This window comes from Emydura macquarii, unplaced genomic scaffold (assembly GCF_026122565.2).
Source record: "Emydura macquarii macquarii isolate MOO-44397 ecotype Brisbane River unplaced genomic scaffold, CSIRO-AGI_Emac_v2 contig_691, whole genome shotgun sequence".
Classification (NCBI taxonomy): Eukaryota; Metazoa; Chordata; order Testudines; family Chelidae; genus Emydura; species Emydura macquarii.
In genome coordinates, this window is record NW_027130828.1 from 8,891,347 (window position 1) to 8,905,947 (window position 14,601).

A 14,601-nucleotide genomic window follows, 5' to 3' on the forward strand; every position below is an offset into this window, starting at 1 on the left:
TAATGGGAGTTGAAAGTTTGACCTTTGGTGATGGAAATTTGATATGAAAAAAGGACCTTTTGATAATTCTCCCATCCAATCGGATAAGGGAGACACCTTGATCCTGTTTCCTTATTTGCATGCTGACTGATCTCATTTGAAAACCCAATCATTCAGAAATATTGGGAAGTCAACAGAAGTGTTACAAGTAAGAAGCTGTTTTATCTGAAAGGTCTGCAGGATGTCATCTTCTGTTTTTCACTCCAGCAGGCTGATCTCTTCTTCTTGGTTCCATGTTTTTATTGGCAGGATGAGTCGAACATATTGAAATGCAAATAGCCATTTCCATACTGAACCAAAATATAGGGTTTTTTTTATGATTGATTGTATCGAGGGCACTTCAAAAACAACAAAGAAAATAATTTCTGCGATGCTTCTGGTTTCATGGCACTGTCGTATTCTGATGTCTCCTGTCAGCAATTATTGGCAGAGAGTGATTTCTGTGCATGTCCCACCTCCTTTCACTGCTTAGCTTGGAATCTCAAGGCTACATGTTGATGCAGTTTCCCATTTCTTGGAAGGTTGTGACAGGTCATTTAGCTTATGTCTACAGGGTCTTGGAAGTTTCCTTCCTTGGTCGTCATAAGGCATTGAAAGACTAACAGTGATATTTAATGTATTTTAGGAAGTTGCAGATCTCATTTCCCCAGGAATGGGCTTAGTTCTAAACCTACCCTACAGCTCCTGGGCTTTAAATTGTATGCTTAACTATCCAGCTGATTATCTAGCAATTCCGATTTCAAATCTCAGGCACTACCCACGTAAGGGTGTTTAGTCCCACCTGTATTCTCCCAAATAAGTAGTTTAACTTTGCATTTTTCCTATACCAGCAATTGAATTTGCATTCTACTCAACTAGGCAGTGGGGTTAACAGCTAACTTTCCTATTTGTGTAACTGGTGTCATTATTCCTTACTTCAGAGCCCACCTGCTTAGTTAATGACTTAAATTTAGGGCTTAATTTGCATCACTCGGCTGACCCAGAAATTGAGGATAAAGTAACCACTTAGAATTTGGCCTGTATCTAAACAGCTCTGACTAAAACAAATGGTCTGAAGTTTTTCTTTGACATGTAGCCTTGCTAATTTCAGTGAGGTTATGTGGCATGCAAGTCAGCACAGAATTTGGCCCTATATACTTAAAGAAAAGTCAGCTGTTACATTAGTCTGCCATGCAGTTGCCTAAATCAAAGCTGCAAATGAAATCGCTAGGTCTATGGAGAAGGGACACCAAACATACCTGTTACAAAACAGGAGGGCTCTCTTTTTTGTCTAGTCAATGGGTTTGATTAGACATACAAATTCTAATAGCAGATTTGCCCTCAAATCCATCTGACTAATTAGTGAGTATACAGCCCTACCTCTCCAGATACAGATTCTAAGTGCTGCCTGCAGACATCAGAACAATAGATGAATGAAGGGCTCAACATTCTGCTTTTCTGAGTTGCTTTAAAAAATATGACTTATCCATTTATTTTTTGGGGAGGTCTTGTTCTACCCTCTCTTACCCATACAGGCCCTTTTTGAAATGCCCCTGTACATGAGCTCTCCTTTGCCCTACAGTGTTGGAACAGAGACCTTTTGATTAAATAATCTGTCCTGAAATATAGATCTTGCATTTTCTATTGCAAATGTAAACCCCAGAATTCACTGGTTTTTGGCTGCTTCCCATTTCTCCAGCTCCTCAGCTGTCTGACACCTTGATTTGTCTCTCCATAGTATCTCCCTAGGGCTGGGTAATCGTTAGTGAAAATACTTTGTAGTTTCATTGGCAAGGGGAGTGAGGAATTAACTCAGGAGTCCTCTAATCACCCCACCCTTGCTCTTGCATAGGCGTATTCTGGCCAATATTTTGGTTTTCCAGTAGGAACATGTTCAGATCCCTCTACCAAACTCCACTGGGTGTCCTATGTCTTATCCCAAAGACATAAATCCCATTTACACTGCAAAATAACCAAGTTTAAACATGCTTGTGGCCAAATTGTTATAAATTTTACTTTTTAGAATTAGGCTAGGTATTTACCAGAGTTATAACATAACTTTTTCGTTCTGCACAAACAAGGAAAAAGCATGTTATAGCATGTCTTAGACAAAACCATTTTTAAAGGGTATTTTTGTAGAGTAGATGGGGCATAAGGTAGAATGTCCATACCTATGTAGCCAGTACAGACAACTCATACAGCTAAAGAAATTTTCCTGAGGAATTGCAGCATTGCATTTCCCATTTCCAGCCAGCTTGGGAGAGAAGGATCAAGTTAATGTCAAAGTCAAATTCCACCATACATGGTATTACATTCTATAACTGCTAGACCACCAAGCAAGCCTGAGTTCATTATATTAAACACTGCATTGTATGCATCCTAGAATGACTTGAGCTGATAGTAATCCCCGCAAGACGTCATCGTATTCTAGTCTTCTGAGCAGTGGTCAGAAAACAAGGAACTCCTGTGTTGTAATCAAACTCTGCCTCTGACTCACTGGGTGGCCATGAGCAAGTCACTTAAACTCTCTAGGCCGTTGGTTTTCAAACTAGGAAGCAGGCCCCCCTCTAATCAGGGTGTGCGACAGAGTTATTAAGGGCTGCAAGATAGGGCACAGAGCTGTGACGGGGCAGAGCAGGGCAGCGCAGCAGTGGGGAAGGCACACAGGATGTCCCCAGTGGTTAGGGAGATGGGGGAGCACAGCCTCACTCAGCCCTGCCCTGCCACTGCAGCAGGCTGCTCCCTTCCCTGACTGCTGGGAAACCCCTGCATGATCTCCCAGGTGCTGCCCTGCCCTGGAGACCTAGCTGGCTGCAGTCCCATGTATTTTAACCCTCTGGAGCCTGCAGGAGCGAGAGGCTTTGGGTGCGATGCAGGAGGATGAGGAGCCCTGGTCTGCTCTGCTTTACACTGCCTTGGGCTCCAGCCAGGGCTTCCGGGGTAGCCACCTGCTCCCTTCAATGAGTCACCTTCTGCTCCAGAGGTGCGGGAGTTGAGGGGCACAGCAAAAAAAAGTTTGGGAACCTCTGTTCTAGACCAAATACAGAGGTGGTGTGTAAGACAGTGTAATTTGTTCCTTTACATTCCCGTAGATCTACCTTAGTGATGTGTAAAGGCATCTAAATTAGTTTAAAGGAACTGGAAGAAAGTGTAAATTAAAGTAGTTTTGTGGATATTCTAATTCACACCTTCTTCTACCATTCTTTTGTTTTCTTTGCTGGCCCCTCAGTATGTGACTTATTTCAGCTTATAGTTCCTAAAGTCACTCTCACTGGGTTCAGCAGGCCAAATTCATGGTTATGCTAGGGCTGCGTGTAAATTGCATGTTGGTAAGTGGCAGTGAGTTGAACAAGTCTGGAGGGAGTCCGGGTTGGTATAATACACATGTTGAGGGGTCCAGGAGAAGATGCAAGTTGCAACACTCCAATTTAAACTGCCACTAGACTCACTCCTCTGAATTTGGCCTTGTATCTATTTCCCAAAATGCCAACTTTAGTTATTATATTGTATTGAATTTTTCTATTCTAGTAGAGCTGAGGTCCCCATCAGGATCAGGGTGCCACTGTGCTAGGTACTGTAATAACACATAAGATGACATGGACTAGAGGGAGAAGTGTGTGTGGGTAGGGGCATATGCATTGCCTCCTGGCTCCATCATGGAAGGTAAACAGAAAAGATAATCCAGCCTGGGCCTATATTATCTTTTCTGTCCAGCCCCAGCTCTCTCCCAGGAGTTGCCACAGCCAGGGTGAGTTTCTCCTAGTGTGCTTCCTGTGGAGCCGTACTGTCGAGAAGCTGAGGGGTTGCTGGAGGTGAGAGCTAGGCCAGAGACACAAGGCCCGCATGTGGATGGCTCTGCCCTTCTCTGGGATTCCTTGGGGTCTGGCAGCTTTGGTGGTGGCCCTTACAGCCAGTTCCTCTGGGATTGAGGTGTGTGTGTGTGTGTGTGTGTGTGTGTGATGGTTCTCAGGGTACCCAGGATGGTGAGTTACCCCCTGCCTCCAGCAAGAGGAAGTCTAGCTGGGGGCTAGCTCCTTAACACTATCAGTCTGTCAGCCACTTAAGTGTTCTCCCCCAGGCTAAGCCTGCCCTGACTTCACAGGTTGGGTTGAGAGACACTCACACATATAACAATATGTGGATATAATAATGTTAGAGGAGGAGTCAGTAAAGGCTCCTCTCATGGGTTTGTCTGTGGGAGGAAATGATCCAGACCATAGTACCTACCTCACATGGGTGTTGTGAAAATCATGTCCAGTAGAACCTCAGAGTTACGAACACCTCGGGAATGGAGGTTGTTTGTAACTCTGAAATGTTCGTAACTCTGAACAAATGGTTGTTCTTTCAAAGATTTACAACTGAACATTGACTTAATACAGCTTTGAAACTTTACTATGCAGAAGAAAAATGTTTAATTTAACCCTCTTAATTTAAACGAAACAAGCAGAGAAACGGTTTCCTTACTTTGTCCCATCTTTTTTTAAACTTCCCTTTTTTTTTTTCCCCCAGACTGTGTCTGATTGTGTACCTCCGGTTCTGACTGGTCAGTTCATAACTCTGGAGTTTGTAACTCTGAGGTTCTACTGTAGTTTGTAGAGCACTTTGAAAATATAAAGCACTAAGTAAGGCATGAGGTTGAGAATTAACCCAATGCTCCTCCGTCCAGGTAGATGACAATCTACCTGATTAGAGAACGTTGAAGTTAGCAATCCTTGTTATCTAGTTAAAATTTTGTTTTTGTATTTACTGGGATTTATATTCAGTAGCATCAGTTAGTACCAGTGATTTCCAAGCCTAGCCATCAATATAAAGTGTGTGAGATCCCAGACTGATTGGGCAAGGGGACAGGGTGACATTGGGCCCATGGTAATGAGTCCAGTGTGTGCATTTGTGTGAGAGAATTCCTTGACTTGCCACTTTCTTGTCTGTGACTTTATGTCCATTCACCAGAAGAATTTAATATGGTAACTGCTACTATCTTCAGGAATATAGAGTGTGTGTGTATGTGTGTTTATTGTTTTGGTTTTGTACTTTTCATTTTATCAGAGAAATGTGTCTGATTTTGATAGAGGGCTGCAGTAGCCTGACTGATAAGCGGCAAGTGTTTTAGTGGGTCTGTTTCATCAGATCCAGTGGCCTGTCAGCTAGGGGGGTGTGCTTTGTAAAACAGCAGAGATGGTAAATTCCCCCTCCTTGCGTAATAATTGAAGTTGTTGGTATGAATAGCTAACACGACTCAGCAGCTCTCTAAATTAGACATTGAGCATTCTCCCAGATGGGAAATCAACCTCCTTCATCTCCCATATATTTCAGAACACAGAACCGTGTAAGTTAAAACATGATGTATATTATCCATGATAACCATAGCAATTCAACTCTTTCCTGCTGGGGCTTTTTTATATATTTATTTATTTATTAATCAAACCCTCCCCCCAATTTAAAAAAAAAAAAAAAGGAATCAAGTGTTTAGTTTCCTAATATTTTGTCTGCGGTGAAGTCAGCATAGAAAATTAGTGTCCAAAAAGTTGTAAAACAAAAGACTATCGTATGTTTCGCCTTTTAATCATGTAATTGCTGAGTGACATTTAACTCTAAGGTTTAAATTACTCCTTTGTCAGCCAGCCTTCTCTTTCTGCCCCTCATCCCTCCCGCCTCCCACCCCCAATCAGTCTGCTTTTGCGGAGTAGTGCTTTAACTACACTGAAGTTTGGCTGGGCTTCTACATATTACAGCAGTGACACGAAAGCAAACAATTGAAGTATTTGAGAACAATGAAATATGCATGGCTATCTGTGACAACCCTATAAAGCAGGGCAATTAGCCGCGTAATCCCAGAAAGCCAAGGCGACCGGCAGCCCACGGTTCCCTATTAGTTAAATGCTTTTTGTACGTCCTCATCCCATCAAATCAACTAACACTTCCTTTAATTGGTTCATGAATTATACAGCTCTGCCGCATTATAATTTAATCACCAGTAAACATTCCTGGGGCCCACTGTAAAGAGTATAGCACTCATTAATTCGTTAATTTCAGCAGATGGAAGGGGAGATTGGATGAACGGTGGCAGTACAGAGCGCCTTGGGCAATGGAAGAAGGAAAAAAAGGTGGGGGGCCGTTTAGGTTTTTTAAGGGCTGTCAGAAATTCAATCTGTGAGCTGTCAGCAGCTTGGACCCATTTCTTCCGCCTCCTCCCCATCCCTTCACCCCACCTACTGCTGAAAGTGACTGACGGATTCATATGGAGGCTTGTCAACCCGACTTTAAACATCAAGCCAGCGGGTAAACCGAGCCCAATGTAAATTAATTCTTGTCTTACGGGCCCCCCTTTCTCTGTCCCCATGAATATTTCATGGCGGGCAGCATAAATATTAATTCTAATAGCTCTGCACAGTGGTTATTATTTCTGTTTTATGACAAATATTCATAAAATATTCAGGACCCTTTTTTAGAACATTTACACACTTGATTGTAAAATTTTCCAGCTTCCTGGGGACACAGCAAACATATTGGGGTTCTCTTGATGGACTTTTTTCCCTCTTAATTAATACTACTTGATATTAATATTTAATCAGATTTAGTTTTTCTTTTCCCCAGAAGTGAACCCTATTAGATTTGAGGGTTTATCTGACAGTATTTAAACAGAGAATTTTTATTCCCTGTTATGAAATTGGTTTACTTTGACACATATATAAAATGACACATTATAATCCACTCTTTTATTTTTCCCAGTACACTTTTTGGTGTTAACTCTTATGTATTTATTTATTTAATACCCAAATATCTTACCAACAGCAAAAGTTACTTTTTAATGCTTGCCCCTCCCCCTCCCCCCCCAATCATTCAATGTAATACTGCATAGTAGCAATAAGGATTAAACATTTTTGATAAATTTGATTCCTTGGGTTTAAAAGCAGGGGAAAGTATAACTTTTCTTTGTTAAGAACAGTTGGTGGTAGTGAAAAAGGTGCAGACAAGTAACCAGGACATCAATTGTGGTATGAGTTTGTTAGTCCTTAACCCCAGAATTCTTGCGCTGCTCAAAATTTGCTCTGTAGAATCTAATTATTGGAGGGGAGCACTGTAAGCTTCTAAGGAAACATTAAGATTGCATTTTTGGGAGTGGATTCAGATTCCTGACCTCAGGCCTTGAGGTAGCAGAGGCTTTAGAATATCTGAGAGGGGATTTGATTAACCTTACAGGTAGGGGAAACTGTGCCAGCGACACATTACTCTAAAGCAGCCCTGCTGCCATCTTACTCTGTGATTCATAAAGCACCACAGGAATGAGCTCCAGAGGGAATGCAAAGATGCTAGAATAATAGCTGAGAGTAAGAAGGAGGCAAAGAATAAAAATGAGGGGAAAATGTAAAGCAGTTTTGGTTGGAGATATTAATGCATCCAACTCCCCCAGCCTATTAAGTGTAGAAAGGGTTAAGACTGATTTCTCAAAAGAAGCTTTAAAAATGTATTGAGGACCCCAGAATGCAAATTTGCTCTATATTTGTGAGTGCTTTTCAATGCACTTATGGAACATTTACACAATGGATATTTCTTCAGACCACTTTTGTATTGAGTAGCTTTTCCTGACACAATAAAGAGGATTGAACCTCAGCTGGTGTAAATTGACATAGTTCTGCTGAGCGGAGATACACTGATTTATACAAGCTGAAGATCCAACTAATTGTTTTTGTAAAATCGGCACTGATGGTAATTACATAGGAAAGCTACATCTGTTCCCTGTGTGAAAAGATGGGTCGTGGTGCCCCACTAACCTGATGCTGAGAGAGCAGAGTGGTGTGCTGTGATCTGGGGGCGACTGTGACATTTTGGCTCCCTGGGCTGCTGAAGAGTGAGCACAGCTCAGAAGTGATGCTCTTGGTCTAGGAGATGGAGAGCCATGTGATTCAGTCATGGCTCTGCCCTGCTGATGACTGCAGCCAGAGAGGAAGTTGTTCATCTTGCTCTTCTGGCCAGAGGCCAAGTACTGGGAATAGTGACCCACTTAGCTTCCTTTTGTAGCTATTTGACAGAAATGTAGCTGTTGAAAAAGAAGAATCTTGTGTCTGGAAATAGCTTGACATCAAATGAATTATTATAGGATCTGGATGATAGTTTCACTTTTGCTGATTAACCTGTGTCTTAGGCTTTATACAATGTATTCTTCCCTCATGGTTAAAACCTAGAGGCTAAGATTGCTTCCCATAATAATAGCCCGCATCTTTCATGGAAGGATCTAGATGGCATTAATTAATTAAACCACACAACAGCCCTCTTACGTATGTCAGGGATAAATACGTCACCCATCATTGAGCAGGGATGCAGTAGCAACACTTACAACAGGAAGTAAAGAATAGTGTCCAATCAGTGGTGCAAGCAAATGTAAAGATTGGTAGGACGTGTACCAGTAGTGGAAATAGATCAGTCTTAAACTCAACTGAGGGGGACATAAACAAGACAACAAAAAGGAGCGGAGAGGGACACATCCTTCTTGTTCCTCCTAGAGGCTGCACCTCTGTATCCACTTGAACTTTCAGAGGAAATTTAGGGATGCACAGTGTACAAAACTGAAATATGGCCAGGCTACTTGAGCTAGCACCCTGACTCTTGACAAAAAGTGTCATCTGACCTTAAATGACTACAAGTGGTCAGGACCTTTTCTATATCTCAACCAGAAGATGGCATCCCACCCCAGACTACTCATGGCCCTGCTTAGCTACTTAGGCCTGACATGACCCAGCATAGGGTGGTGTGATTGTAGGCTCTTCCCAGTGTTACTTCACAAGTCTGTATTTCAAAGATCTCTTTTGAAATGTTCTTAAACTAGAAAACTAGGGCAGCTTCTGATCACTGAGCATTCAATTTAGCCAAATCCAGCAGAGCTGGCGCAGGGAGCTATAAAGAACATCACCCAGTCTACCTGAGCCCATATTGCCCCAGGGCTTTTTCACCACATTGGCTGGCCTACACCTTCAGGGTTCTGTTTTATGAGAGAGAGGGAAGAGTTTTAATTTGTGGAAGTACCACATAGGAGTTTTGCTGCTGAGAGCTTCTTCAGAGAGCAGCTGAATCAGCAAACTCTCCACTAGCCCCAGCCTCACCTACTGTTAGCCAGCACTGCCTCTTATCTCAAGCAATGGAACTGGGGCATTACACTTCTGGAACCATGTCCTGCAGCAAAGTTCCTGTCCCAGGAAATTCTGCCACAGTTCAAGGCAGTGTGAGCTGCTAGTGAATTTAGTCCATTGTGCGTACATCTGCATGTCCCATAAGATGTAGATCGCCTTGCTAATGGCTTCGTTTCCTAACTTCCCAACATTGATTTGACTCTCTCTCTATGTCTGTCTGCCTTCGAAAAATTGGTAAGTTGGTTTTTTTTGGTTTTGTCTGTCCTGAATGTACATTTCAGACTCAGCTCAAGGGTGTTTAAATATCTAACAGTAAAGTAAATAGAAATCTAAAAGTAAAAGTAAATAGAAAGTTTGCTGTAACTTTAAGATCACACAGGAATTTGATCCTTGCATACTCCTTAAAACAGACTTATGTGGTATATTTTAAATTGCCAGGAGTGCTTGCTAATTTAGTAGTTAATGACAGTCATAGAAAGTGTTTTTCTTGCCCCTGGAGAGGTTTTAGACACAGCTGGGGTAGATTTACCACTATCAATTATGCACAGTTTTAAACAAGAAATGGCCAGCAGGGGCCTCTTTTTTTTGTGGAGTGCAGAGCATGCAGAATGGGAATACTGCAGCTGCTACCTGTGTGCAAGAGGGAAGATATATAGGATTTTTTTTAAAAAAACAAGAAAAAGATGAATAGCCTGCTATTTTTAAAGTTGCTGTTTCAACTTAAAAGTTAAAATGCTTCATTAAAAGTGGCAAAGAATTTTTTAAAATCTAGGCTTTCCAACTTCATTGCAGGAGAACTTGGTCCATCACCAAGAACACCAATCACAAGAACACAAGAACACCAATAGTCCTAGCCTGTCTGTAAATAGCACCCAGAAAGTTAGCATTCTGCCTGGATCTTTCTATCTGAGATCTTTCTTTTTATTTCTTAATAATGAAAAGTTACTGTTTTTAATGTGCTGGTCAACACACTCCCTGACAGTAATTAAACAGAAAGGGATGGAGTTGGTCTCAGTTACATTGGGGTAAATCTGACGTAACTCCATTAAAGACAGTGTAAATACTCTGTATTTACACCACTGTAACAGAGATCAGAATCAGACCCACACTACATATAAAATGGCATAATGCCAACAGTGGATTCTCCCAGCCATCAGCTCCAGAAACCCATTCAACCCCTGTGTCCCAGGAAAGCCTGGTAGAACATCTAGACTCAAATTCCAGAGCCTGCGAACATATTGCCAGCAGCTCCCTCTTATTTTAGTTTGAGTGCCTCTGCTGACTGCAATGTACCGTGTTATCACTCAAGAAGATAGGCAGGGCCCAAGCCATTTACAGTTCTGTAGGTTGAAACCAGCACTTTAAACTTCACCCAGAAATTAATTGTTCGTCAGGACGACAGGTGTAATGTGTTCTCTGTGGGAAATACCGCTTCACAAGCAGGCAGATGCATTCTGCACTAGTTGCATTTCCGAATGGCCTTAAGAGAGAGCTTCATGTGAACGCATCACAATCATTCAGTCCTGACTGTATCCATGAAGAGGAAAAGGTTGCAACCTTCTTGTCAAGTCCAAATGAAAAAAGCTTTCTTGGTAGCTGCTACTACCTGATCATCCAGCAGCAGGGAGGGATCCATCAGCAGTTGGGGATCCAGCAAGATTGTCAGGTTGGAAAGCTTCACAGCAAATTGTGGGAAAATGCCCTATTGTCAGTGCTTGTAACAATTTTGGCAATTCTTATGTTTCTTTCCCCAGCCTGTAAGAGTTAGCTAATATATATGTAGTATGCATATGGCACATCATATTAATAGGTATTACATGCACAACATTAATATTATACATATTATATCATATATGAATGTTAAGTAGTTATGTTAAGTCCTATAACTATGAACTGTATTATGCTTTTCCCAAAATACTGTTCACTCATGCTAAGGTATTACATTCTTCAAGGGTAAGGAGCCAAACTAGGGATGCAATTCACTCTCCACTGGGAGTCTTTCCACTGACTTCAATGAATGCTGGATCAAACACTGTGCTTTTTAAAACTAAGGATACAATGTTATGTCTGTGAAGTATTCCAGACAGAAATCTTACAAAAATATCACTCAAACAGTTGGCGGGCTGAGTAAATTACCTAACCAAAATCATAGTATCTTGAAGAAACTGATGAAGAGATGGAGGTTGGTGGTGTTTTCCAGAAACACTTTCCTGAACAGAAAGAGAATCATCCTGTGCCCAAGATGTACACTATACCGTGGATGCATTTTAAAAATCTCTCTCGGTATTCCCCATTAACAGGTTAGATTGGACAGCTCTTACTCATATGAGTATGCCTGTTAGGTTGCACAATAACCTGTATAATAATAATCTGTATAGGAAATATCTCTCAAACTGGGATAATCTTTCTAAGTAGAAACATTTCAAATGCAGCCACTAGCTATACATATTTTTTCTTTTACATTTTTCCATTGAATATATTGCTCATGAGTGATGAGCCCTGGAGATTGATATACTCCTCTTATCCCCAGAACATGCACAGTATGTAAAGTTTGGGTAGGGCAGTGGAAGCTTCTCCATACCACACGTATGCCTAACTCCTGTTCTGAAAAGGCCATCCGATTTGATTCTGTGATGTTGTATGGTATATTCCGCCATGTGTTGTTTTGGGGAAAAAACACGTCTTAGAAAAGATGTCTGTAGTTTCCTACATCTTCCCCCTACACTTTTCTTTAATGGTGACACCAGACTGGATAATAAGAAGCATCTTGTATAAAAAAGATGAGTCTCAGACAAGGCTTTCAGAGTTCATTTTGTTGGCAGCTTTTTAAGTACAGTTTTTAGGCTCTTCTGTTTCAAATACCATAATATTTTTTGAGTTAGTAACTATGAATTGCGACAAGCTTTCTTGATATGCCAGGTTACAATCCTTTAACGGTTCTGTTTATTTCAGAATATAATAGGGAGCCGTATCAATTATCAGGGCTGTATAAATGTTGTTCCACTCTACTAGAATATTCATCTTGAGATATATCATCAGCTGTTACCTATTCTGACAATCACGTTTTTGTGCCATTGTTGGGCAACAGAAACAAAGAAAAACAAAATGTTAGAATGTAAGGGATAAAAGAATGTTGAAACTGTGATTCTTTTCCTGTCTTTGGAATCTCCAAGACCTTGAATGTTTTATTCCAGCCTGTTGTTTTGTTACCACAATGTGAATAAGAAGTCATTATCTGTAAACATTTGAAGAGAGAAATGATTTTCATAACTTTAAGTCGTACAAAGGATTCTAGTAATCTGTTATGTGCATGCCAAGGTAAAGCTCAGCCTTTCATCTGGTCTGATCCCACCCAGTCAGTGTAAAATGTTTCTTTGGTGAATGTCTAAAGCATACAGTACCTTTTGTGAGGCAGACAAAAATGAAAATAGGAAATCTGCCCTTGAAGGCAGAAAAAGGAGAAGTTATATTATAAATAAAGCCACATTTGAAAGCCCACGCTCCTTTTTTGTTTTTGTTTTGTAAAAGTTTATTTCCACAAGTTTTGAAGGAATTTTTTTTGTTCTTTTAAAAAAATCATTAAATGTAACCCACATGAAAGATTTCCCTTTGTGACATCAGCACAGTCTGTGGAATGTTCCACAACCTAGTGATTTATATCTACTCTTCATAAATGTAGGTGTGAAAATTTTCTGCTTAAGTGTTTATGAACTTGAATATAAAATTTATAAAACATTATACTGAGTTTAGCTGACTTAGGAAGATAATTGCAGGGCTGGGGCAACTGCATTTGTTTCTTTCAGCTGATACTACAGTGTAGCTCGGAGTGGTTGGTAGGAGCATGCCTACCAGATTGGGCCCCATGGGTGAGATAGTTGCTCCTCTGGCTATCTTCCCCTGGTATATGGATCACACTGGGGCTTAGGCAGAAGATGGATGTCAGGATGCCCAGGCAGCAGCACACATGCCCAGAGGCAGAAACGTAGATGCCTAGGGAACTTTAACAGAGAAAATTTAGGTGCCAAATGAGTTTAGGTGCCTGCTGGGTTAGGTGGCTGCCAAACGGGTTTTGTGGATCACACTGGTGCCTAAAAATGGGAGTTGGGTGCCTAAGTAGCTTTGTGGATTGGATCTAGGTTCTGATTTTTACAAGTGCTGAGCAACTCCATCTCCAGTTATAGTTAATGGGAGCTGCAGGGACTCACCATCTGAAAATCAAGCCCAAAACAGTCCTACAATGTTGCTGGGATTTTTTACGGAAGAAGAAGAATAGTAGAATAAGGGAGCAATCTCCATTCTGCAATTGGAGACACTGTTACAAGCCAAGCCATTTCTCTGTCCTTGACACTCCACTGAAAGGCTAACCATTCTAATGATCTTCCATCTGACTGTGGCAGAATATTAATCTGACGTGGACTGTGAATTAGGTTTACTGGGTGGATTCTGAGAAAATCCAGAGGTAGTACCGACTGTTGGATGGCAAATAAAATGTGAAACCCCCCAAATGATATAGGCTCAGCCTGTGGAAATCAAGAATGAGTGTCTGCACTGTATTATTTGTTATACACTGGCAACATGCTTGGTTTTGTACAAGATATGTATCAAACAGTCCCTGCCCCAATGAGTTTATAATCTAAAAAATACAAGTGAGACCAAGATGCAATGGGCAAACTGAAGAAAGGCACTCCCATATGTGCATGGTGCTCCTTGACATTAACATCTTGGTTGTTCAGAATAATTTCCTTGTCGTATGTGAATTCCTCTAGTGTAAATATTAATTCGTACTGTGAAGGCCATAGTTACTATTCTGAGGATGTTCATGCTGTTCCTTAACTGTTTTTCTACAATTAGGGTATTTTTCCTGAATCTTCCATATGAATCTGTCCTGGAACGTCTGGCTCAGCGGATGATTGATCCAGTCACAGGAGAAAGGTTAGCACTAATGTCTTGTGTTTAACAATTGGTAAGGCTGACAAGGCGGGTGAGGTATTATCTTTTATTGGACCAGCTTCTGTAACTTTGTAAGGCTGGCAGCAAGATGAAAGCTTTTGATAGGCTGCACAGAAAACTTAAAGAAAATCAAATAGACTGTGCTCTTGCTTAAGGATCCATGAAAAGGAAAAGTTCATTCATAGCCCCTCAAAAACCAACACTCCATTCAGGAAGTTCCAAACCGCAGCTCAGTGCAGTTTTAAATCCCTGATATCAAAATCCATAGCAGCAGTTGATCTAACTTTTACATGTTCAATGAAAACTAAAATGGCTGGCAAAATAATGCTCAGGGATTCTAGTGCTGTAAACCAGCCTGCAATAATTGAAGGCTTCCACCAGAGGTTCCTGGAGATCTGGCTGCATTTGATTTCCCCAGCCACACTGATGGCTCCTGGTGTGGGGAAATATTAAGGCATTTCTCCCTCAATAGGTCAAGCTTTTGTCTGAGCCGCTGGACATGAGCTCA

General features: G+C 41.2%; 1 protein-coding gene across 3 annotated transcripts in view; it reads left to right on the forward strand.

The window, feature by feature from the left end:
* The window catches only part of AK8 (adenylate kinase 8), a 97,420-nt gene that overhangs the window by 79,816 nt on the left and 3,003 nt on the right, over nt 1–14,601 (forward strand). For all 3 annotated transcript variants that reach the window (XM_067541899.1, XM_067541900.1, XM_067541902.1), the window contains one exon: nt 13,995–14,075. In XM_067541899.1, coding sequence (XP_067398000.1) covers nt 13,995–14,075 — 81 coding nt within the window. The remainder of the gene's footprint in view (nt 1–13,994; nt 14,076–14,601) is intronic.